The sequence below is a fragment of the Polypterus senegalus genome, chromosome 17 (genome assembly GCF_016835505.1).
Source record: "Polypterus senegalus isolate Bchr_013 chromosome 17, ASM1683550v1, whole genome shotgun sequence".
Classification (NCBI taxonomy): Eukaryota; Metazoa; Chordata; class Cladistia; order Polypteriformes; family Polypteridae; genus Polypterus; species Polypterus senegalus.
In genome coordinates, this window is record NC_053170.1 from 72,828,952 (window position 1) to 72,853,134 (window position 24,183).

At 38.0% G+C, this 24,183-nt stretch overlaps 1 protein-coding gene and 1 long non-coding RNA gene across 5 annotated transcripts in view; one reads left to right on the forward strand and one right to left on the reverse strand.

Moving 5' to 3' along the window:
- The window catches only part of LOC120518109, a 100,013-nt gene that overhangs the window by 59,829 nt on the left and 16,001 nt on the right, over positions 1–24,183 (forward strand). The window lies entirely within an intron of this gene.
- Positions 1–24,183, reverse strand: part of LOC120518106 (orexin receptor type 1-like) — a 74,484-nt gene that overhangs the window by 26,410 nt on the left and 23,891 nt on the right. For 2 of the 4 annotated variants that reach the window (XM_039740709.1, XM_039740706.1), the window contains 5 exons: positions 14,611–14,820; positions 13,998–14,260; positions 2,903–3,081; positions 2,144–2,387; positions 424–539 (listed from right to left, as the gene is read on the reverse strand). In XM_039740709.1, coding sequence (XP_039596643.1) covers positions 424–539; positions 2,144–2,387; positions 2,903–3,081; positions 13,998–14,241 — 783 coding nt within the window. In that variant the 5' untranslated portion in view covers positions 14,242–14,260; positions 14,611–14,820. Of the gene's footprint in view, positions 1–423; positions 540–2,143; positions 2,388–2,902; positions 3,082–13,997; positions 14,264–14,610; positions 14,821–22,753; positions 22,781–24,183 lie in introns of those variants that run through there. The other 2 variants (XM_039740710.1, XM_039740707.1) reach the window with 2 other exon arrangements.

Consider the following 24,183-nt stretch of genomic DNA (forward strand, 5'->3'; position numbering starts at 1 on the left):
CACTGTCTATATTAGACAAGAGTCAGAGTCACTGTCAGCTGCTGGGACGTCTGCCTTCCAGATATGCCCAGACTGACACTTTTTCTTCTTGTGTAGCTGCCTCACACTATTCTTTTCCAGAACACCCATTACACATACTATCCCTTAGCTTTGCCAGTACAAGCTTTCTTTGCTAAATACAAATTAAAGTTTATTTGTGCAATGAATGAACAGTTAACCTTACTAGAACTTTAGTTTGAATCCTATAGAAATACTTGGGCAGGCACAAATCTGTGAACATTTGGGTAATTTCCAGCAAATGACGCTGGATCCATCCATCATTACCAAACTTACCAAATCTTTCAGTATTCAGGTAATTATGTCAGGTAAAATTCATAATTGTCAAAAACAGTCCAAATGAAGTATTACATAATATTTGCCTACCTGTCTGCACCACAGTTTACGAAATATTTGGAAGTAGGCCATGAACATCAGGCACAGAGGGGCCAGGTAGGTCACCATGAAGAAACATATATGATACACCTTTGGATAGACATCATCTAGAAAAAAAATCACATTTGCAAAGAATGTTGTATTTAATTTAGGTCTATAGCTTCAGTGTATCAGTTTAAAGCAATTCTTGTATAATATTTCATATATTATTCAAAACTTAGCACACTCCTAACAATGAATTATCTGCACAAGCATCATGAAACCTCAAAAGCAAATATAACACTGGTTTATGTTTTTAGTCTTTACTGTATGACTTGTTTCATATTGTCATTTACTGTTGTTGCATACATTTCTGTGATCATGTAAGATTTGGTGTTGTATTTAGATAGATAGATAGATAGATAGATAGATAGATAGATAGATAGATAGATAGATAGATAGATAGATAGATAGATAGATACTTTATTAATCCCAAGGGGAAATACTCCAGCAGCAGCATACTGATAAAGAACAATATTAAATTAAAGAGTAATAAAAATGAAGGAATAACAGACAGAATAATTTTGTATAATATTAACGTTTACAAAAAGGTGGAATTGAAGAGTTGCATAGTGTGGGGGAGGAACAGTCTCCTCAGTCTGTCAGTGGAGCAGGACAGTGACAGCAGTCTGTCACTGAAGCTGCTCCTCTGTCTGGAGATGATCCTGTTCAGTGGATGCAGTGGATTTTCCATAATTGACAGGAGCCTGCTTAGCGCCCGTCGCTGTGCCACGGATGTCAAACTGTCCAGCTCCGTGTCTACAATAGAGCCTGCCTTCCTCACCAGTTTGTCCAGGCATGAGGCATCCCTCTTCTTTATGCTTCCTCCCCAGCACACCACCGCGTAGAAGAGGGCACTCCCCACAACTGTCTGATAGAACATCTGCAGCATCATATTGCAGATGTTGAAGGACACCAGTCTTCTAAGGAAGTATAGTCGGCTCTGTCCTCTCTTGCATAGAACATTGGCAGTCCAGTCCAATTTATCATCCAGCTGCACTCCCAGGTATTTATAAGTCTGTACCCTCTGCACACAGTCACCTCTGATAATCACAGGGTCCATGAGGAGGCCTGAGCCTCCTAAAATCCACCACCAGCTCCTTGGTTTTGCTGGTGTTCAGTTGTAGGTGGTTTGAGTCTCACCATTTAACAAAGTCCTTGATTAGTTTCCTATACTCCTCCTCCTGCCCACTCCTGATGCAGCCCACGATAGCAGTGTCATCTGCAAACTTTTGCACGTGGCAGGACTCTGAGTTGTATTGGAAGTCTGATGTATATAGGCTGAACAGGGCCGGAGAAAGTACAGTCCCCTGCGGCGCTCCTGTGTTGCTGACTACAATGTCATATTTGTATTATTTTGTATATCTGTTTTTACAATACAGTATACATGACTATAGTTTTGGTAATGGGCTTAATACCATGAAAATGTACTACTATATTGTATGGTAAAAGGTCTTCTTTAAATTATTCAGTTGGTTGTCATCTGGGACATACTGCCTAAATTACAATTATTCTATTACAATATTTCTATTGTCGGCCATATTGTCCCCAAAGCTGGGGACCTCTGATATAAGAATTACTTGTACTGAATGTCTTTGAGAGCACACACTCACTGAAAATCATTTTGTTTCCTTCACTTTCTTTTATAAAAAGATTGATTTCCCAGACACACCTGCCCAGTGCTCATCACAGACTGAAAAGAGCTGAGTTTGGTTTGCCAGTTCTGGGATCATGCTGCTGCTTCCCATCACAATAGCCTGCGGCACCATCATCAGCAACGAAGCAATCCAGATCACAATGATGCTGTTCTGTGCCCGCTTGGCAGTACTCTTAAACTTCAGTGGGTGGCAGATGGCATACCAGCGATCCAGAGCAATAAAGCTGAGTGTCAGTACTGATACTGACACGGACACTGTCTATGAAACAATAACGAATCAGTTAGGTTTCCAGAAATATGAAGAAAAAAGAGGTAACATTTTCAACAGAACACCCAGAGCTTGTCACCAGATATCTTTAATTATTCATCTCTTGTGCCTTTTAAATTTTATGATCAGTTTATTGTATTTACGCTGTTTAATTCCAAATATCCAGAGTCATATTTCTGTTTAATGCCCTTATTGTCAAAAATATCAGCATAATTATTTAGAAACTTATTGCATTTGCCCACAAGGGGGCACTCCTGTTTTGTAAATCTAACACTATTTGCTTTCCAACTCATAAGATACTCACTGCAAATAGGAAGGAATAATAGAATTTCATAGTTCATAGCCCTAATGCACACTGTAGATTAAAAGGTACAGACCAGAGGATTATGATCTTCAGTTTGATTCACCTCACTCCAGACCGTTTGTGTGCATGTGAACAAAGGTGTGGGAGATGCTGCTAGTGGGTTCATACTTATCCAGCGGTTTAAACTATGGACCAAATTCACCTGTAGGTAAGGGATGACCTTGCAGAGGGTAGGTCCAAAAAACCAGGTCTCAGTAATGTCCACCACCAGACTGGCTGGTAGACAGATAGCAGTGACCAGCACATCTGCCAGAGAGAGGTTCACAATGAAGTAGTTGGTCACTGTTCTCATATGATGGTTCCTCCACACAGCAAGGCAGACTTAACAGAAAAGAAAAAAGAAACATTTTTTTTTCAGTCTGAAGGAAAACGGAAACTTAATAATTCTGATTTAAAATACAAAATTGTCTTTTAATAGTATGCTGCAACCGATCCTATTTCAAGATAATTGTCTTCAGCATTTAATAGGCAATTCCACTTAAGTTAATTTTAAGTATTAATTTGTGAAAGACATTTACTCAGAAGAACTATTTGAGCTTCATGGTTAAATTACACCCCCATTTAAACTAAATGACACACATTCAAGTACAGCTTGGCTGGATGTTAGGAACTTACCAAGAAATGAAAGCCAGTCAGTCAGTGACTCAGACCAAGAAATATTTTATAAAAGGAAAACTGCGAGGTAGGGTCCAGAATTGCAGGTAATAGAAGGTATAACAAGGGAGACATAAACGCAAGGCTCTATAAGGTTTTCAAAATCGTAAAAAAATAAAAATAAAACACTAACAAAAGCCATTGTGAGGAGAGTGCCGTTGAAGTGACAGCTCCATTCACAGGGAAGTAGGAACAGAATGATGAGGTACTTTTATTAAAATATGCAATAAGCTCATCAGTCTGGGACGTTGCAGCATATAGATTTCCTCATTTTACATGGGGAGAACTTTTTGCCTGAGGGAGCCAGGGCTCAGAAGTAGCAGCATCAGTGGCATTGCTACATAAACTTTCAGGAACAGGGTGTCAAGACATCCAGAACACATTCCTAACCCAAGAAGTGGCCAGGGGAATTGCCTTGAACGTAGCCTTCCCACTTTATCTGCACTGGCCCTTGGAGAGTGGAGTTGAGAAGTGACTCAGGACGTGACCTAGACTGATGGGAGGTAGAAAAGCCAGAATTCAACAAGGACTTACAAAAAGCAAGATAAGCAGTGCTTGAGATGTTACAAACAGTCAGGGTTTGTTGCTTTCCTCATATACTGTGCCCTCTATAATGTTTCAGGCAAATACACATTTTCCTTGATTTACCACTCTGTGGTAAAAAAAAAACTACAAATCAAAAAATTCACAAGGGATTAAAGTGCACATTGCAGACTTTAATTTATGGGTATCTGCATAGATTTCGGGTAACACCCAGAAGAAACTAAAAAACTTTGAATACATGGTCCCTCCATTTCCATTTCAGGTATATTAAAATAGTCATAATTAGTACTTTGTTGCAATAACTACTCGAAGTCTGCGATTGTTGTGGCAGAAATACGCTGCTCAAAGAAGGCACTCGGAGACTTCAGGATGTGCAGGGCAGGATCAAGGTTTATTGTGTGATGTACACACGGTCTCAGTTTAGATGAATTGAGCAATTAGCAACTCGGCTGCCTTTCATTTATTACAGTCCCTATCAAAATTTTAACTCACTTACTATCTGACTCCAACTTTTCATTGTCTTGGTCTTGCTTCTAATTAGTTCCACCAATACGTCCCAGCCTAATGAGCGCAGTACTCTATCTTATCCATCACAGCCTCCAGGTAGGCCCTCTCCCCACCTTGAACCCATCCACTTCCTGTCACTATTATCTAGGGTTCAAGTGCTGACGTGCACCTGGAGAGAAGGGGGGAGAATACGGGTGGGTCTCTGCCTGTCAGTCTCTCTTTACATGCCTGACCTTCACTCATGAAATATTGGTGGTTTCCAGCTTGCTAAGAAAAATAAAAATATACAGGCACAGGCCTTTTTGTAATTTAACCCTTGCTATACTAACATGCACTATGAAATAATACTTATTTTCATATATGTTCATGATTCTCTTTGAATATATGCAAATCATCAACTTTAAGAATTTACTTTTCTATACGATTCATAGACATCATTAAGTGCTGTGTATTTTCTCTGTCTTGTTGTAGGCTGAAATGCCATCCAATGAGTTTGGAGGCATTTACTGGAACCAGAGGAAATAAGATGTTTCTATACACCTCAGGATTCCTTGTGCAACTTCCATTAGCAATTGCATCATTAATGAAGAGAAGTGTGCCAGTACCTGTGGCAGCCATACATGACCAAACCATAACACCCCCACTACCATGTTTAACAGATGAGGTGGTATGCTGTGGATCTTGGGCAGTTCCTTTCTGTCTCCACACTTTGCTCATGCCCTTACTCTGATACAGGTTAACTTTGTCTCATCTATCCACAACATCTTTTTCCAGAATCCTGCAGACTCTTTTAACTGCCTTTTCACAAACTGTAATCTGACCATTCTATGTTTGTGGCTAACTAGTGGTTTGCATCTTGCAGTGCGGTCTCTGTATTTCTATTCACAAAATCTTCCGTGTATAGTATTCTCTGACGCACACTTCTGTCTCCTGAAGCCAAGTAGAAAGAAGATAAAGGGTTATGCAATTTGTGGTTAATATTATGATTATTGTACTTGTAAAAGGCAAGGATATGTCTGCTTCCCCACAAAACAAACATGTGGTGTGATGAAACGTATGTCCCGGTGTCTGTCTGTGTTGAGTGTGGGTGGCTGGAGCACCCCTGCATGCCACTATATATATATATACACACATACATATATATATATATATATATATATATATATATATATATATATATATATATATATATATTGTAATGGATGGCCGGCCATTTATCCCGGCCAATACCCCCAAGCCGCCAGGTGGAGCACTCCTTGCAGTGTGGAGGTCCCCAGAAGAGCAGCAGGGCATCATGGACATTGGAGTTTTTATGCAAAGCACTGCTGGATGCCGTGGGGGCCACAGGAGGGAGCTGCAGGGAGGACCGAGGGCTTCTTCGTGCCCTGTGACCTGGAGGTTCGTCACAGGAAGAGCGACGGACTTCGGGTTGAAGAAAGGGACTATTTACCCTGACCCGGAAGGGAAAAGGACTTGTGGACTATTGGGCAGAAACACTTCGGGTCAGGGATTATAAAGGACTTTGGGAACTCACAGACGATGAGCTGAGCTGGGTGGAAGGGTGGCAGCGTCTGGGAGCTGGAGGATTGTTTATTATTGTAGTTATTTGTGAATTATATGAGTATTGTGGAGAAGAGTGTGCTTTGTGCACTGTGGCAAGAAAATAAAGTCAACTTGAGGACTTTTACCTGGTGTCTGGAGTCGTGGACAGGGGTTCAAGGGAGCGAGGGCGCCCCCTATCGTTCACAATATATATATATATATATATATATATATATATATATATATATATATATATATATATATATATATATATATATATATATATATATATATATATATTAGTGTGAATGCATTAGTTGTTGCACCTTACGCTAGTCTGATCTCGACTATCTCACTTTTTAAATGATACTAAAAACTTCTTTATTTTCTATGACTTTTGCTTTGGGTAGACTGGATTCAGGGAATGTCTCATGAAACAGTGACAGATGAATCTAGATAGCCATGAAGTTTATTTCTGTTTTATTTCAGGTACAGAAAATAGTTACATTTATGTTATTTAGTCCCAGTTCTGTCACTGTAAAATGAATATGTGAACGCTGCTATTATCTGACAACATACAGGACTTATTTTCTACTAGAAGAAAATATAAATCTGAAAATACTCTGTCTGGGGAACATGAAAATGACTTAATCCTAGTCCTTGTGAGTATAAATATACTTTTGTAAGCAGGGGAAATTTATATTGAGGTTTTAATAAAGTGTTGTTGTTCATCTATAAAATGAGAACAAATGAGAGTTGGAGCTGACTGAAAACTGAAAGTGAATTATTCTGGTGCCACTCAGCAAGTAACCCATGAACTGGAGTGGTTTTCTCACAATGTGTTCTTGTTTATTTGGGATATGATTGCTTCACTACAAGTATCGCACACAGCTAAAACAGGACCCTCACTGACAAGTTTAGATCACATGAAAATGATGGTTCTTTTAATACTATGATTTTGGTTTCCAATAATATCAGTATTATGCCAGCAGACACGTAAAGCAACACTGAATTTTAAAGTTACTAGTTTTATACACACCTAATGGTAACTAGTATTTTAAAACATGTTCTCAGGCTTTTCAGGTAAGGAAGACGGACAAGGCTTCGAGGTAATGTTGTTATTCAGTACTCTCAAATTATGGTATCAGAGACCGACGATGTGTTACATGTTGATTAGATTATGGATGAATTTCACTGTACTCTGTCCATGTCTGTGTAAGCCCTGTAAAATGTTACAACTTTTTATTTTTCTGCATCAATCTTACTTTTTTATTCTGTGTCAGTCATTTATTCTAACTGACGTAACAGGCCAAATAACAATCTATCTAAATGTACTTATTGAATTTATTTTGCTGTTAAGAGAATATACACATTTTCAGAAAAAAAAATCAGATTTAACAAAACAAGTGCTCACTGTATATGTTTTGAAGATCACATTTATCAATATCATGAATTGTTGTGTACCATTTTTGCTGTGTCAACTTTGTTAATTTGCTTATTATTAATATTTATCATTATTTTTGACTATACCACCATTTTGTGTCTTTTGATGAGTGTTGTCACTTTCTACATTATTTCCGTGGTTGGCCCGTTTTCTTGGTTGTAGCATGAGTAGAAAAACTAATTTCTGCCAAATGATGCCATGAAGCTACCATTGTAAAAAATGATGGTGACCATATACTAACAAATTAACATCAAAGGAATAATTAGTACAGCATAAGCTAAAAGGGCTTTAATACATAACAATTGTGTAAAATTATGTTTTGACTTACTTCATTAGCACGCTTGGTATTTTGGATTTACTTTTGGTTTGGGCATTTTGGCTCTCATCCCTGTCTTGCTTTTTCACTATCATAGACTACTGCCCCCCCTTTAAAAAACTATAATTTCCCAATTATGAGAATAACACAAATACAATGAAGTCTATTAGGACATTTGTCCTTTGCCATTAAAATCATACGTTGTAATATAAAGCTTTTTTGGTTTGATTCCTTGTTTTTAACTATTTTCATAATGAGACTACTTGTTCACCTGTAGTTGTTTTGAAATAATCCTTTGATGACACTTGGCATTCCAGTATATTTTTAAAAAGTAATTTTACTGGAATTTCAAAGTATTACTAATTTTGAACATGTTTTCCTGCCACGAAAACGACATTCTGGCTCCTACTGGTTTAGATTTTATCATTTAATCACTGTCCTGTACATCAATATTCATGTCTGGAGTAGACCAAGCTATCTAAACATACATTCTTAAAGATAATGGTTCTTTAATGACTATTTTATGTTTTTTACTAGGTGTGGTTCCTTATAGAACTATTGCTTGACAAAGCGCCATTTCATTCTGTGAAGGGATTTTTTGCATATGAAGTTGATTCTTTGTGTTTTGAAAAGGTTCCTATGTGAATTTCCCCTTGGGATTAATAAAGTATCTATCTATCTATCTATCTATCTATCTATCTATCTATCTATCTATCTATCTATCTAATACGTAGAAAAAGTTAAGAAAACCAGGACTTAGTCTGTGTTACGTGCAAATTCACTTAAAGAACTTTTAACTTCATGAACCACTGGTAATTTACAGATCTGTTACAATTGATGGTTATTTACTGTATGAATCAAAATAAATAAAGGTTCTTTCTAGAACCTTCATGTGGATGGGTCTTTTGGGAATCAAAAATGTTTCCCCTTTGGCTTAGGTCTGAAGAAACACTCTGGCACTTTTATTTCTACATTTACGCCTTGACTACTATGAAAGGTCTAATGAGAAAAGGACTCTCACTGTTAGTAGTTGTCTTCCTTTTTCAATAACAGTGTTACCTTTAGTCATTAAAGGTTCTTTGTTGTTTTAACTATTATATATTATATGTTTTTACTATTAATAATCATTGCTGAGTAGGATTCTTGAACTTTTGAATATTTGACGCATTAAATCATACATTTCACAATAAAAAAGACCAAATTATCTTTATAAGTAATCGTGCATGTTGAATATTGTACTTCTTACTAAAGATTTTTTCAGTAAATTAAGACATGAATGTAAAATAAGATGCACTGCTCTGGCTTCAGATATCTTATACTTCTTGACATTTTACTGTGGCTTTTATTAACTTGAGCTAACTCTAAGAGTTGATTTGTGCTTAGTTTGTGGGCAATATGGCTATCTCTGCTTGGAACATTTACAGTTTTAAATTTTTAAACAACATTCAATGTAGAAATGTACAAGGTGAAGGGTGTTCAGCATGAAGGAGACAAACACCCTACCCTATATCCTATAGTCTATGGGGGAGGAGCGAAAACTTTAGATTCGTCAAATGTTTTGATCTCCAGTTTTCAACAGATCTCAACATTTTAAGGTCCCCTAATACTGGAAATATTGGTATCTCGATGATGGGTGTTGTGGAAGAATAATTTTAGAGTAACGTAGCATTCATTTTAAAGAAATAGCATAACAGGTTAATAAATGTGGGAAACCAAATAAAGGTCAAGTGAACAACAAAATATACACTGAAATATAAGAATTGGTTTAGGAAAAATACTGAGATGGTCAAGTAAATAAAGAATGTACCAGAAGAAAGGTTGATGTAATATACAAAATGTACTGAAGGATGACTAAGAGATGACTAAGAAATCAGCAGATGTCCTATAAATGAGAATGGACAGTTGTTAAATGCACAGAAATTTCAAGGGTGGTGTCTTATCTCAAAAGGTATAAGAAAAACCAGAATATAATATAATAGACTTTATTTCTATATAAATATTTGGGTGTAAACCAATGAACCAACCAGAGTAAAATGTATGCATTAATTGACACTGTATGTGAATTCAACCATTTATAAAATGAACCTCTATTCTTTGTTTCTCTGACCATTCTGACCATGCTGTAACAGACTGGTTTTAAAGAATGCTCCCTCCAAGGCATTTTGCTGAGGAGTAATTAAAAGATACAATGAATAGCTTTTCTCCTGCCCGATTACTGAATTGTCCTGTTAGAGGATGTTTCTTTCTTTAATAAGATGTTAAATTTTGACGACAGTGTGTGCCTGTTTGTGTGTGTGTGTCTGTGTTTCACAGCTTCTTGAGCATGTTCTAGAGCTGGACAGAAAAATACCAAACTCGAAACTTAAGCCTGTTATGAGAAGATGATGTGCTGATTAGAATTGAGACAAATTGTGCAAGAGAAAGAAGCACTCTTGAGGAACCCTCAAATACCGTAATTCTGCGATTAATTATGGATTCTTCTTGTCAATTGCTATTGTAATAACGTATTTTATAATCAAAAAGATTAGCATGAGAGTGGTAAATAACTAATTACTAAAATATTACAGAATAGTTCGGGTAACTTGGTTCCTAGGGTGCAAAGCCTACTGATGGTAACGTCAGCCTTTTTTTTTAATGTAGAAAGACAATAGAACATTCTAATAAGAATCAGTCAGTCATTATCCAACCTGCTATATCTTAACACAGGGTCATGGGAGTCTGCTGGAGCCAAAACAGGGCACAAGGCAGGAACAAATCCCTGGGCAGGGCACACGCTAGGGACAATTTAGGATCGCCAATGCACCTAACCTGCATGTCTTTGGACTGTGTGAGGAAACCCACACAGACACAGAGAGAACATGCAGACTCCACACAGGGAGGACCTGGGAAGTGAACCCAGGTCTCCTTACTGCGAGGCAGCAGCGCTACCACTTTGCCACCATGCCGCCCCTAATAAGCATCACTGCTGTCAAATTTGATTACTGCACTAATTTTCAAACCTGTTCACACTTTTTCAGGGTCGCAGGGAGCTATAGGCAGGGTCAAACTGGCCATTGGGCGAGACAAGACTTTTCCCACATGGCCACTGACATTTGTTTTTATACTATAGGAGACACAATAGTACTACAAAAATCCTACATGAAAAATAGTTAATTAAGCCAAACTGATATAACTCAGGCAGTTTTATAATGAAACATATATTAATGTAATGTAGATGACCCCCACAATGTATACCCAGCTTCCTAGGACTAACCTACTTATGTCATCAAAATGGTCCATTTTCAATTAAGAGATTACTCTGCTAACAAATGGATAAAAATGGATAAGAAAAGATAAAAGGCTGCTCACAAAAAAGGTGCATTAAACAAATAAAACATTTAAAGGTAGAAGCAGGAAAATGTGCTAGAATTAAAGATTTTTTCACCCCAACACCATCTGATATGACTTCAGCTTTAGCCAGTGCTGTAGTGAGAATAAGCAAGAGCCACAAAGTGTGATGTCGCTACCCAAGAGTGAAGAATGTTCACCCAGCCAAGGCTGACTGAAGCAAATGACCACAGCTCTCTGGGAACTTTATACTACTTGTACAAACACTGAAAAGCATATGGAGGACAGACAAGAACTTGATCTTATTTACAAAAATTGTGCATTATGCAAAAATTGCACTTTGTGTTGTTCCTGCACTGTGACCAAATGCAACTTATTCACTGATGCATATTATGTAATAGGCTATATGCACACGGCAGTGCTGGCGTACTTCCAGAGAAATCTCAGTCAGCCAAGGCACTTCCGTTGTCCACACTGCAGTTCTGATTTTTTGCTTAGGGGTGAGAATGTCCAAAAAAAGATGTTTAAGTTTCAGCGTACAGATAGCTCTACAGCTGAACATTGTGGTGTACCCTTTGTGTCGAGCTTCCAGTAGTACAAGGTACTTAGTTTTCATACATTTTCCTCCGATGTGGAAACCTGATATATATGGATCGTCACTATCTGAAGAGAGAGCTTTACAGTTAGTCCCCATACCCAAGTGTGTAGCCGTCAGTTTAAAAAAGAGGATTTTTGTGATCCAGGATCTGAAACAAGGCGGTGACTGTTGAAGAAGGAAGCTGGTTCCTACATTGTTTGAGTGGAACAATTTCTCCATTCAATGCGCTAGACCAGGACTTTGGAAGAGGAGAAAGCGACCAACGGAGGATGAGACACTGGGAGAGGAGGAGGATCCAGCAGTTGTTGACCTAGCACTTGATGAAAAACATGTCTCTAGCTAAAGGAACAAATTGAGATCCTTGCGATGAAGCAGCAGTTTGGCATTCAACGCTTTACTGGTTCAGATGAGACTTTTGCTTTTTTACAAGGTTTTTTTTAAAGAAGCCTAATATAATCATATATTTGTTCCATGTATGTTCATAGTAGATACAAGTTTTTAATGTGCCTGGATCTTACCTTTGTAACTGTGGCAATAGCTTGAAAAATATAGTTTGAAGCCCTTCTCCTTTTTAGCTCCTGAAGTTTGGTGCAATGTTTCAATAATGTGACTTACGTCATTTACCGAAAATCTGGGCATGTCTTGAAGTGACTGTGTGAAAAACACCATAGCTAGTTTGTTGTGATATCTGTGCCAGAAGTACAGCAGCTGGCTGACGTGGAATCTGGTGAAGTGTGCATATAGCCTATTGGGCTCGCCTCCAAATTCATTCTTGCCAGTCACTCAGTTGGCATGTGACAGGAGTTCCTGAAATAAAAATATATAGACTGAGGAGTATGGTGTCACAGGACCTGTCTAGAAAAGTATATCCTTTTGATTCTTGAAGCTGATGAGGTGATCAACAGGTTTGCAAAACAAATGAACTTCTGCAACAACCTTTGACAATTTAAAGTAAAAAGGATTTTTTTTTCTGTTTTTTGTCTGGCCATCATGTTAGTTGTGCGTTTATTGAGGTTTACAGATTTGCATTATGACATTGCACCTGCAACAGCAGCTGTATGCAGTATAAACCTGATCGATTCATTAAGATGGATGTCAGATTTAGCTTTTGTATTTTTAATGGTTCAGTTGTGCTGCTCATTTTAAAACTATAGAAACTATGGCAATTTATATTACAGTGAAAGTGTGCACTCCCTTTATCACATTTGGTTGTTAGAGTTGTTATTGTGCACATCGGATTTGTCACGAGGAACAGATTAATCCACTTATAATACGGAGCCGTTATAACTACGGGCTGCTAGAGTCTTAAAAAAACCGATAACATTTATGGTCCAAATCCAACATTGCCATCAAGTACAAGAGAAGAAAGCATTTTCAAATAAGATGGAGCCCATATCAGAGCACACTTTATTACATCAATCCATTTGAGAATTGTTCATTAATCTAAACTTAATCTTTTATGGATGTGGAAGGTAAACTGGTATATTTAAGAGAGACAAAACAAAAAAAAAAATGGTTATTGGGAGTACATGCAGGCTCCACACAGACCAAGCACAAGGCAGGTACTGAGCCCAGCTGTGAGGCAGCATTACTAACCACATTCATTTATGCTCAGTTCTGTTTTATACAATTTAAATTTAACTCCATTCAGTTCTAAATGCTGCAACCTTCTCTCAGAAGATAGCCTCAGTATTCATAGAGAGATAAAAACAAGTAAAAGGGAAACAGAAACTCTCATCCTCCCACAATAAAAGAAAGAAATACAACAAAAATGATCTCAGCATTTTGTAGTGGGTAACACATCTGACTGTAAACCCCAAAGCTGTTGTTTCACTTACTTAAGTTAGTTGTGCTCAAACTGTAAAAAATGCAAGGAAACACGTCTACTACCTCCTGATCTTATAAGACCCTTTTGCTAAAGTTGTCAACCATTATACAGACATAGTAATCTTTTCAAAGCAGGCAATAGTATATTTAAAAAGATACAAGTTCCCACAAAAAAATAGAAAGGATTATTTGTTATCACTTGTATAAAAAAGCAAAGTAATTCAGTGGCTAAAGGTCTAGGCTGTGATCTAAATTATATTCCATCTCAAGCAGTTTCTACAGTTAAATTAAGACACACTATCCATCTAGGATGATAAAGCACTGCAATTTTATTGTTTGTAAAACCTGCTCTAGGTTGACTAGATGGTCAGTTTTGCAATGTGCTTCTTATATTTCCAGTAATGTTTGTGAACTTTCCGCAAATACAGTATGTAGAATACTTACTTTTGAGATATTTGTTAAGCTTACCTGACACTCACCTAAGACATTACCAGCCAGGGCCACCACAAATACAACGATATATCCAACAATGAGGACCCATTCATAGAGTTTAGGAAAGAGATAGTTCCTCCAAAGATAGTGCAAAATCTCCTCATCATAATTTGGATATGGATCTTTGTCCAGTGACACATTAAGCTGAAAGTCTGTCCGTGTTGTGCTTGGAATGAGTGTGCTGCAATTACCCAGCAAGTCCCAGTGGGCAGATAACACCGTCGTCGTCATTCAGAGTTACGCTGGACAGCTGCTGGGAGGAACAAAGGTAAAACATACAAATGGAGGCATTTGAGAAAGAAAATCATTGGCTGGATGGAAATAGTAATTTGCAATTTTGGACACAGAAACATGAGCTGAATTTGGTTTTAAAAGCATTATATTGCCATCACCATATACTGTATAGCATGTAAAAACGTTTCTGAGACTGAATCTCAAAGGGTGAATTTTGTGGTAAACTTGGAAACTGCTAATGTATTTGTCATCATGATCTCTTGGTTTCAATTTAACAGAATAAAAATATTATTTAGCTTTCCAAACGACCTTTATCTTCAATCAATTAAATATTTCTATTCAACAAAACAATTATTCAGACTTTACCTTGATATAGAGATGAAAGATGCAGTAGATTAAAGAATATATTATGTTGTTATGTTCTTTTTACTTTTCATAAAAATTCCACAGGGTTATACAGGAGGTACCTATGTTTAAACTCAGCTGCAACCGGGCGTACATGAGCATAGGTACAAATCCCAGATGTACACAGGGGTAACTAGAGGTAGTCAAAAGGCCTTCTGACTTGCTGTTAGACTGTGGAAAAAAAACAGTGAATAGAGCAGAAAATCAGACAAACACAAATTTGACATGCAAAAAATAGATTCTGTTTAGAACAAAGTTATAATATTTTTTTAAAATAAAAGACATGTGTAACACTGCCCATCAATCTATCAACTATCAAACTGTTCACAAAGGCAGGGCCCAGCGCCTGTCCCAGAAGCATAAGACACAAGATATGAATTAGCTATGGATGTCACAGCAGCGCATACTCAAGCACACACCCATAATCACTAGCAGGAGATTAGAGTAAAGGCACAAGCTGACCTAACGCAGGTTTTGCTGAAGCTGGAGGGATATCAGTTTCACCATTCCTACAGCCATAAAGAATTAAACTAAGAATCCATTTGTCAGTCCATTCACAGGTGTTTCCTGGCTTGGGACCTTAATCACAAGGCTCACACACACACATACAATCACACTCAGTCATGTTGGGCTAAATTGAATTTACTCATCAAACCAACATGTTCACCCTTCAGAAATGGGAGGAGAACAAACTAATAGAAGATAAGAGCACATTCCACAGAGGCAGTGTCTAGGATGGTACGGAAATGCAGGAATCTAGTCTTGTCAAGCAGTTGCATAAGCACAGTGCTACCATGTCATGAAATGATACACGTGAAGGTTACAGATCTATGAATTCATTCTATCTACTAATTTAAATAGCTGAGATGTACATCATTTATTTTAATTACATATAATGTATATTTTTCAGCATATTCCGAACAGAGTCCCTGAGTGTGCCAGAGGAGAGGTCACTTTGAAATTGTTTTAACACTGACAATAATCTTAGACTTATTATAATAATTAACTTCAATGAGGAACATTTAATGTGCAGAATTGCTTACTCATAAATTTAGTTAGCAGTCAAACGAAGCATGAAAAAATCTCTAAGTAATTTCATTTGGTGTTTGGATACATAAAGGAGTGATGAAAATAAGTCACTTATTAATAGTAAAGTGGAGAGTCCATATTTTATGGTCACATTTTGCTAAATCACATAAGTATAAAAACAATAAATTGCAGGTAACGTCACAGCAATAGATTAAATATAACTTCCTCCCTTGCTCTGTAAATGTAAATAAAAAATAAATACATGCAATGCACGGATAGACATGAAAGAAGAGAGTAGCCTCATTGTTAGGGATGAATACAGGGTTTTAATTATACAGACTACATACCAAACCCAAATAAACTTGATCTCAAGAAAGATTTTGTATGGTTGAATGCCTTCCTTATGCTTTGTGAGAAAAAGACAGATGGAGAAGGTAAAGATGAATCAGTAATTGCTTGTATTAATTTGCAGATGACTATTTGCAACTAGTTTCCCCAACAACTTGGCAGAAGGTTTCATTATGGAAGCCAAACAATATCATGAACAGCCAGAGGGTGCCTTACTTTGTTTTAAAACATGTGAACTTAGCCAGATTAATTGAGACATTCATTTCGGTAGATGTTAAGATTTTCAGTTTGGTTACTTGTGTACAAATTTATATTCATTTTAAAGCATTTGTTTATTTTTGTTATTATTTTGGTGATCCCATTAATGCCTTTTAAACGTGTAATTTTGTGACTGTCTTTGCATGGCTACAGCATACTTGTTTTTAGGTGTTTTACTGAATCAGCACCGATTTAGGTGTTATCTTTATCATCAGTCTGTCTTTTAAGTCACACTTTACAACTTTACAATAGCTTGACAAGGTGAGAGAAAGAGAGAGAAAGGCAGGGTGGCAGATAGCGGTCTCCAAAATTTTACTTAGTACTTTACATAATACAGTAGGATGTTTTATCTGTTTGTTCATCACAGAAGTAGTTTTGGTTTTTATCAATGCTTCCAAATCTATTCTCACATTTTATGTTCCATTAGTATGTTGCTTAAAAGATTAATATGTGCTGAATCAGAGGATGCAAAACACTTGAAGACAGTGTACAAAATCACTAAATTCCACTCAGAAACCTTAAGATATGCTATAAGTTAGAAGCTAGTCATCTGAGGTGATTGAGACCAAGCGGATGTAAAGAACAGAACGAGTGAATCAGTGGCAGCTTTCCCAAAAATATAAATTTTTGTGAAAACACAGTGAATTTGGCTACAGTCAGTGTCACCACTGGTAGCAGGAGGCGATACCTGGACCCTACAGAGGTTGCACAGGTAGTCCAACTTCTCCAGGATGGCACATCAATACATGCCATTGTTAGAAGGTTTGCTGTGTCTCCCAGCACAGTCTCAAGGGCATGGAGGAGATTCCAGGAGACAGGCAGTTATTCTAGGAGAGCTGGACAGGGCCTTAGAAGGTCCTTGACGCATCACCAGGACTGGTATCTGCTCCTTTGGGCAAGGAGAAACAGGATGAGCACTGCTAGAGCCCTACAAAATGACCTCCAGCAGGCCACTGGTGTGAATGTCTCTGACCTAACAATCAGAAACAGATTTCATGACGGTGGCCAGTTGCTCCAACATCCTCTAATGGGCCCTGTGCTCACTGCCTGGCACCATGGAGCTCGATTCATATTAGCCATAGAAAATCAGAATTGGCAGGTCCATCACTGGCTCACCGTGGTCTCGAGAAGCTGTAGAGAACATTATGCTGCCTATAACATTGTTCCATGGAGGGACACACACGCAGACCTCTACAGGCTAGATAATGGCACCTTGACTGCCTTTAGGTATCAGGATGAAATCCTTGGACCCATTGTCAGACCCTGTGCTGCTGCAGTGGGTCCTGGGTTCCTCCTGGTGCACGACAATGCCCGGCCTCATGTGGCAAGAATATGCAGGCAGTTCCTAGAGGATGAAGGAATTGATACCATTGACTGTCCTCCACGCTCGCCTGACCTAAATCTAAAGGACACATCTGGGACACTATGTTTTGGTCCATCTGATGCTGCCAGGTTGCACCTCAGACTGTCCAGGAGCTCAGTGATGCCCTGGTCCAGATCTGGGAGGAGATACCCAGGACACCATCTGTCGTCTCATTAGGAGCATGCCCCGCCCGACGTTGACAGGCATTCATTCAAGCAAACTACTGAGTACGATTTTGAGTTTCTGCAATTAAATTTTGGCAAAATGGACTAGCCTGCCACATCATTTTTTCACTTTGATTTTTGGGGGGTCTTTGAATTCAGCCCTCTGTAGGTTGATAATTTTCATTTCCATCAACGATGTGGCATCCTTTCGTTCCTAACACATTACCCAGTCCATATCAGTATACATATCCAGCATGATTTTCTTCCCCATTGAGATCTGGTGTGTTTTCAGTGTTCCTTTAATTTTTTTGAGCAGTTATATATATATATATATATATATATATAGTGGCAGACGGCCAGGTCCCATGCCCAGCCGGGATGCCCCTTCTACATATGTTTCGGGGGAGCATCCATGGGATCCTCAGTAACTCCCCCTCCCTGGCAGACGATGGTGCCGCAGTTTCCTGCAGGGCTCCATGGGAGATGGAGTACTCCACAGCCCTGTTGGGATCTGGGGTGGACGCCAGGGGGTGCTGCATGGATCCCGGAGCCAGCCTGGACAACTCTACAGCCCTGCTCGTAAGTGCAATCATTAACAGGTGATCAAGCACCTGGAGCACTTCCAGGTGGGCTATAAAAAATGCCAGCGACTACCACTCAGCGGCCAGAGTCGGGTGGAAGGAGGACGAAGCTGTGGAGGAATGGTGGTGGCTATATAGAGTCCATTTCACAATATATATATCTCATTACAAATATCCTGGACAGTGTTTTTCTAGTTTAAATATACTTCTACTTTTTATTTAGTTTTTCGATTTTTTATTTTTTCTATTTTTACTTTTTATTTAGTTTTTCACTCTTTTTGTGTGTTGTACTTAGTTTTTTGCAATTTTCTAATTTTATTTTTTTGTTCTATTTTTTGAATGTATTTACATTTTCAGAAATGAACTTTCATTTTTTGCCATATCAAAAATGTACACATGAACACGATTTTGCAAGTGTAAAACAGTTTTCTTTATATTTGTCAAATTGTATATCACTCATGTTGTGCTTACAATTTTACCATCTGTGACAGAACTCCACTTTCTCCTGATATTGTGACAGTTCAGTGCTTCCAGTATAATCAGACAATGGACGAATGAAATAACAAGTGTGCTCTGATATCATTTGTTATTTTAATCTGCAACAAGTTTAAGCACATGACTATTTCATTTTAAACATGCTGTCTCTTTTATTTTTGAGATTTACTTTGCAAACTTTAAGATCACTACATAACATTTAATCTAATTTTATATTTCTTTCTGATATCTCCTGATGCTGACTATATGTCATGTGCCCCTTTTGAAACTTTAATAATAAAGTATTTTTTGTTGTAATTCTTGCTTATTTTTTGAAATACCGTTAAATTCAGTATTTGAATTGTGTTAATTACAATAATAGCAGAGGGGGTTGGGAACATGCACTGATAGCGTGTTGCTGCACGCACCACACAATGAACCACCTGGATTGGGACCCAAGTGTACCGGGTGACACCACAGCACCACACTGGAACAGTGTGAGATTTTTTTTACGGTGGCTGGAGTGCCACCCTGCAAGTTGGAGGACTTGCTTGCAGGGCTGAATGCAGATTAACGTCATACTCAGGACAAAGCAATTGCAGATTAAGGGCAATACTCAAGGGCCCAGCAAAATAGAGTCACTTCTCTTGTTTAAGGGAGTCAAACTGGTAACTTTTCGATCCCTAGCCTTAGAGCCACAACCCTATCCAATCATAACAGAATGTCAGGGATGCCAGGGGCAACGACCCGGCTGGGACGCCTTGAGGGACCAGAAGAGGGTCTACACCCGCCCTGGATCACGTGGGGGCCACCACCCTGGTTGCTTTGGGGGCCACGGGTAGAGGGCTTGGAAGCCCAACCCTGTAGGATCCCGTGGTCACCGCCAGGGGGCGCCCCAATGCCTTGGGGACCCTGGACCTCAGCACTTCTGCAACACCAAGAAGTGCTGGGGGGAAGAGGAGAAGGGACACCCGGAGAGCTTCCGGGAGAACAGCCGGCACTTCCACCACACTGGGGCGTGTCCAGGGAGGAGTGCCGGGAAACACCTGGAACCCATCCGGGATGAAATAAAAGGGGCCGTCTCCCTTCATTCGAGGCTGGAGTCGGGTGGAAGCAGGACAAAGCAAGAGAGGAGAGTGGAGGCGGCCCGAAGAGAAGGCATTGTGTGGCCAGGACTGTGTGGGGGTTTCGTGTGTGCACTGACTTTGGAACTTGTAAACAGTGTAAAATAAACGTGTGGTGGTGATGAATGACATGTCCGCCTGTCTGTGTTCGGGCAGCGTCCACAAGAAATAGAAATAAAAGATTTTCCATGTATTGTATATCTTGCATTTCTATAAGAATACAATTTATATTAAATACTGAACAACTGTTATAGCAACATGATTCACTTAATAAGCAACATGCAAAACATGGGGAGCTCCCTGTGAGCCTAACCTGGGAGGATGTAATTTAACAACACATGAAGTAATAAACAGATCTGGCAATAGAGAGTGCTTAATGACACACTTTGAATATCCAGCTATTAAACAATATCTGCAGTTAAAAACACTCAATCAACATATACATCAGAAATACAAGCAAACTTCTTACAGACACTGACCAGGTTAGCAATCAAACCCGAGCTCATGATGCTGTGTAATAGTAATAGTAATAATAACAATAATACATTTGTTTATATAGCAGATTTCTAAAGCTCAAAGCGTTTCACAAATAGTCAAAGGAATGCAATAAACATAATAGCAATGCTGACATTAATAACACAGGATAAAAACTAACATCAAACATTAATAAATATTTGAAAGCCAAAGTTCAGAATTTCTGAAGATTCTGAAGTTAAAGAAGCAGAAAAAAAACAAAAGAAAGACACGAGCAAGTAATGTAATTTTTGTATAATTACATGTAGGAATAAAAATGTAGATATTAGCGATAAAGAACAATGAATAGGACACAAGGGGATTTCTTTCAGTTTTACCGCCCAGCTCTGGGTGACATGGACCATTTAATTGCTATTCATTTACAGGTCTAACAAACCCAGCCAGACCTCTACAGTGCTGCAAAGTAAACACACTACACAGAGTGCAGAATCAGACACGATACTTCTAGAGCTTTTGAATAGTCATTGACCACTGTCTAAGAAAAGTCATTGACAAATGATGGGGCTTTGGTAATTGCTCTCAGTTCTAAAAGGGAAAGCTGAATGAAGAATGAAATGACCAATGGAATCCACAAATTCAGAAGGCAACTTGCATGTGTGCACTAATCAATACTTGTTTCTAACCAAATTCACTACTGCACATCTTTAAATAGCATTTAATAAATATATTGGCAGCTGCACTCTTCCATGTGCATTGTGCTCGAAGACTAGTGTGGTGAAAATCAAAATTAAAATTGCAAAAATTATTTATTTTTTGTTTTTATTTTCTTGTTTTCATTTCATTTTAGTTTTCAGAATTTTTTTGTATTTTCGCTTTAGTTTTAATGACATTATATTTTTTTTAAAGATATATTTTGTGTTCATTAATAGGAATAACACTGACACTGATGATACCTGAATTAAAACAAATTTCCACTCAGAAAAAAACATCTAATTAAATATGAGGACAGCAGAGGGAAGAAGAAAATGAAGCAGAAGATTAATCTAGAAATTTCTTTTAACATTAGGGCTGCCACACATTTTTTCAGTAATACAACCACGAAGGCTATGCCAAGTGGAATCTGAATTCTTGTTTTCACTAATGGCCCATCAGCTCAGCATCCTGGTAACAGTAGATGGTTACGGTAGGAAGATGCTCACCCAGCAAATTATGATGACAGTTTGGTGATTGCAGTGCTAAAGGCATGAAGCTCAAAGATCCATTGAGTGTGGAGTTTGTGGACCCTGTTCTGCAGGAATTAATGCATAAGAAAGGGTTTGGGGTCAGTGGGTTTCTGCATACTGACTTCTTGTGAAGAAATCACAGTAATGTACACAACTATGCCTTTTGGTCTGGCTCCATGTTGAAAATGTGCAGCGTGTCACATTAAAAAACACAAGGTGAAGTGAAAGAGAAGCATAAATAGAACTGATTTTACTGACATATTACTGATTACCTGTGTTCAAGAACTGTGGAACAAAACATACGAAAACAGGCAAGCGAGAGCAAAGCTTTGGGATCAATATTCCTTTTTTTCATCGACAAACACCTTTAATACTCCCAAGCAACTTTTTTAGTGAGAAATAATTGGCAAAATGAATTTAGTTTTGCAAAACTGTATGCAAATTGCTACTACTCTACTTAGCTCATCACTAGACTTTATCCTCAAGTACCTGGAATTATTCATCTTTATCTGTGCCAAGACAAATTATAACTCTAAGTAGTAAGTAAACAGCCATCTAAACATTTGCTTTCTTCTGTTTAATTGTTACTGTGTAATAAACTCATAATTAACAGTGTCAGGTAAATTCCTAACTTTTACAAGCTCTTAATTAATTTGGAAACTGAAAGCTCCAATATGCAGCCTAAAGATGCACCCCTTTCTAACCCTTAATTGTGCATTAGAGCAAGGCAGAGTGAACTGTGGCTTCATACTAAATTTCCAAAAGTGAAAATGCTAAATGTAAAATCAAGGTAACCCAGAAAACAAACGGAAAATAACAGATGGCCTCTTTGCGTTATATGTTATGCTAGTCTCATGCTATATAACTTTAAAATCTAAAAATCAATTAACTGCTCACATTACACAAGATTCTTTCTTGTATTCAGTTGTCATCATAAATGTGTGCACCCTACACAAGCAAGTGCAGATGAGATTCACAGATTACAAGCTCCTTCCCCCAACAAAGAGTACTAACTCTGAAACTCCATTGAGTCACGAAACACACACAATATGCAACTATTTCTTACCAAGATCGAGTCAGGAGAGCAGCTTGCAGTGTAAATCAGTGGTTCTCAATCTGTGGGGTGGGCCCCTCTAGGAGGGCGCGAAGTAACAAAAGTGGGGGCGCGAAAATGTGAAAAAAAGAAAACAAGAATCAAAAATATGAAAAATACATCTATTGAAAGCAAAACAAATGAACTTAAACTACATTCTGATACTAGAAAAATAAATATACAGTTAGATAAATGTCGATAAATGTTAAGTAGGTATAATAAAATATGCATCTATGATATATCATTAATTAAAAAAGAACAAATTGGTATTAGTGGGCTCCTTTTCAAAAAAACGTTAGGGGGGGGGGCGATTAAAACTGTTACGTAAACTCGGGTCGCAAATACTTAAAGGTTGAGAAACGCTGGTGTAAATTCTTAGTGCTCTCATTAGTTCAGAAACAGGTTGTGTCAATGTCTTCTCAATTTCCTGGGTTAACGCATGCTGAGGAAAAAGTTGTCTCTGTGACATCTTGAAGATGTTTTTCCAGTTTCTGCCTCCTCCATCTTACTTCCTCCTTCTCTCTCACTGGCTTTTGCTCATCACCATTCTCACTATTTGTTGTAGGTCTGCTAACATTACAACATTTTGTGCCAATATTTTCAAACATGCGTGAAAAAGTTGGGGGTGTCTACAACAGCTCAGAGTGACTCAGGTTTGTCCTTTATTCGTTGTGAGCCTCATTGATGGACATTTGTAGCCAGTCTCAAAAATTGCCTATGACTTGAAAACTATGGCAAAAATTGGATTATGTGAGGTTGGTTGTACAGAATTGTCTTATAAAGTGTAGTGCAGTGTAGTGGTTAAGGTTTTGTGGGTTTAAATCCTGCTACAGATACTGTGTAACCATGAGCAAGTTATTTGACCTGCCTGTGTTCTTGAAAACCTAAGAGAAATGTAATTAGTTGTGTTCTAAATGTTGCAAGTCACCTTGGATTAAGATGTCAGCCAAAAATGTAAATCAAGTCAAAACTGAAATGCTCTAACATCAGTTGACCCAGTCTTCATTTCTCCCGCATCTCTTTCATGTGCTGCAATTGACTTTTATGGATTTCAGAAGTCAAAATGTATTGATGATGTGATGCAGAAGCCAAATGGCAATTAAACTTACCTTATTATACTTAAAATAAAAATGGGACAAACGTTTAAAAAAGTGTTATGTAAATGTGCTTGTTTAATGTTTGACAGTACATGAATAGTTTTACATCACTATTCTGTTCTCCAAGTAGATTTTATGTATGTTGCTCAAGGTCTGGTCATTTAATTCTAAAGAGTAGTTTCAGATACAGCTGAATCTTATAATCATTGATTAATAATAAGTGGGCTATTTGCACATTGCAGTTTTATCAGAGAAGTACATCTTCAAGTGTATTTTCTCTACTCATCACTTAAACTGGGCACTAAT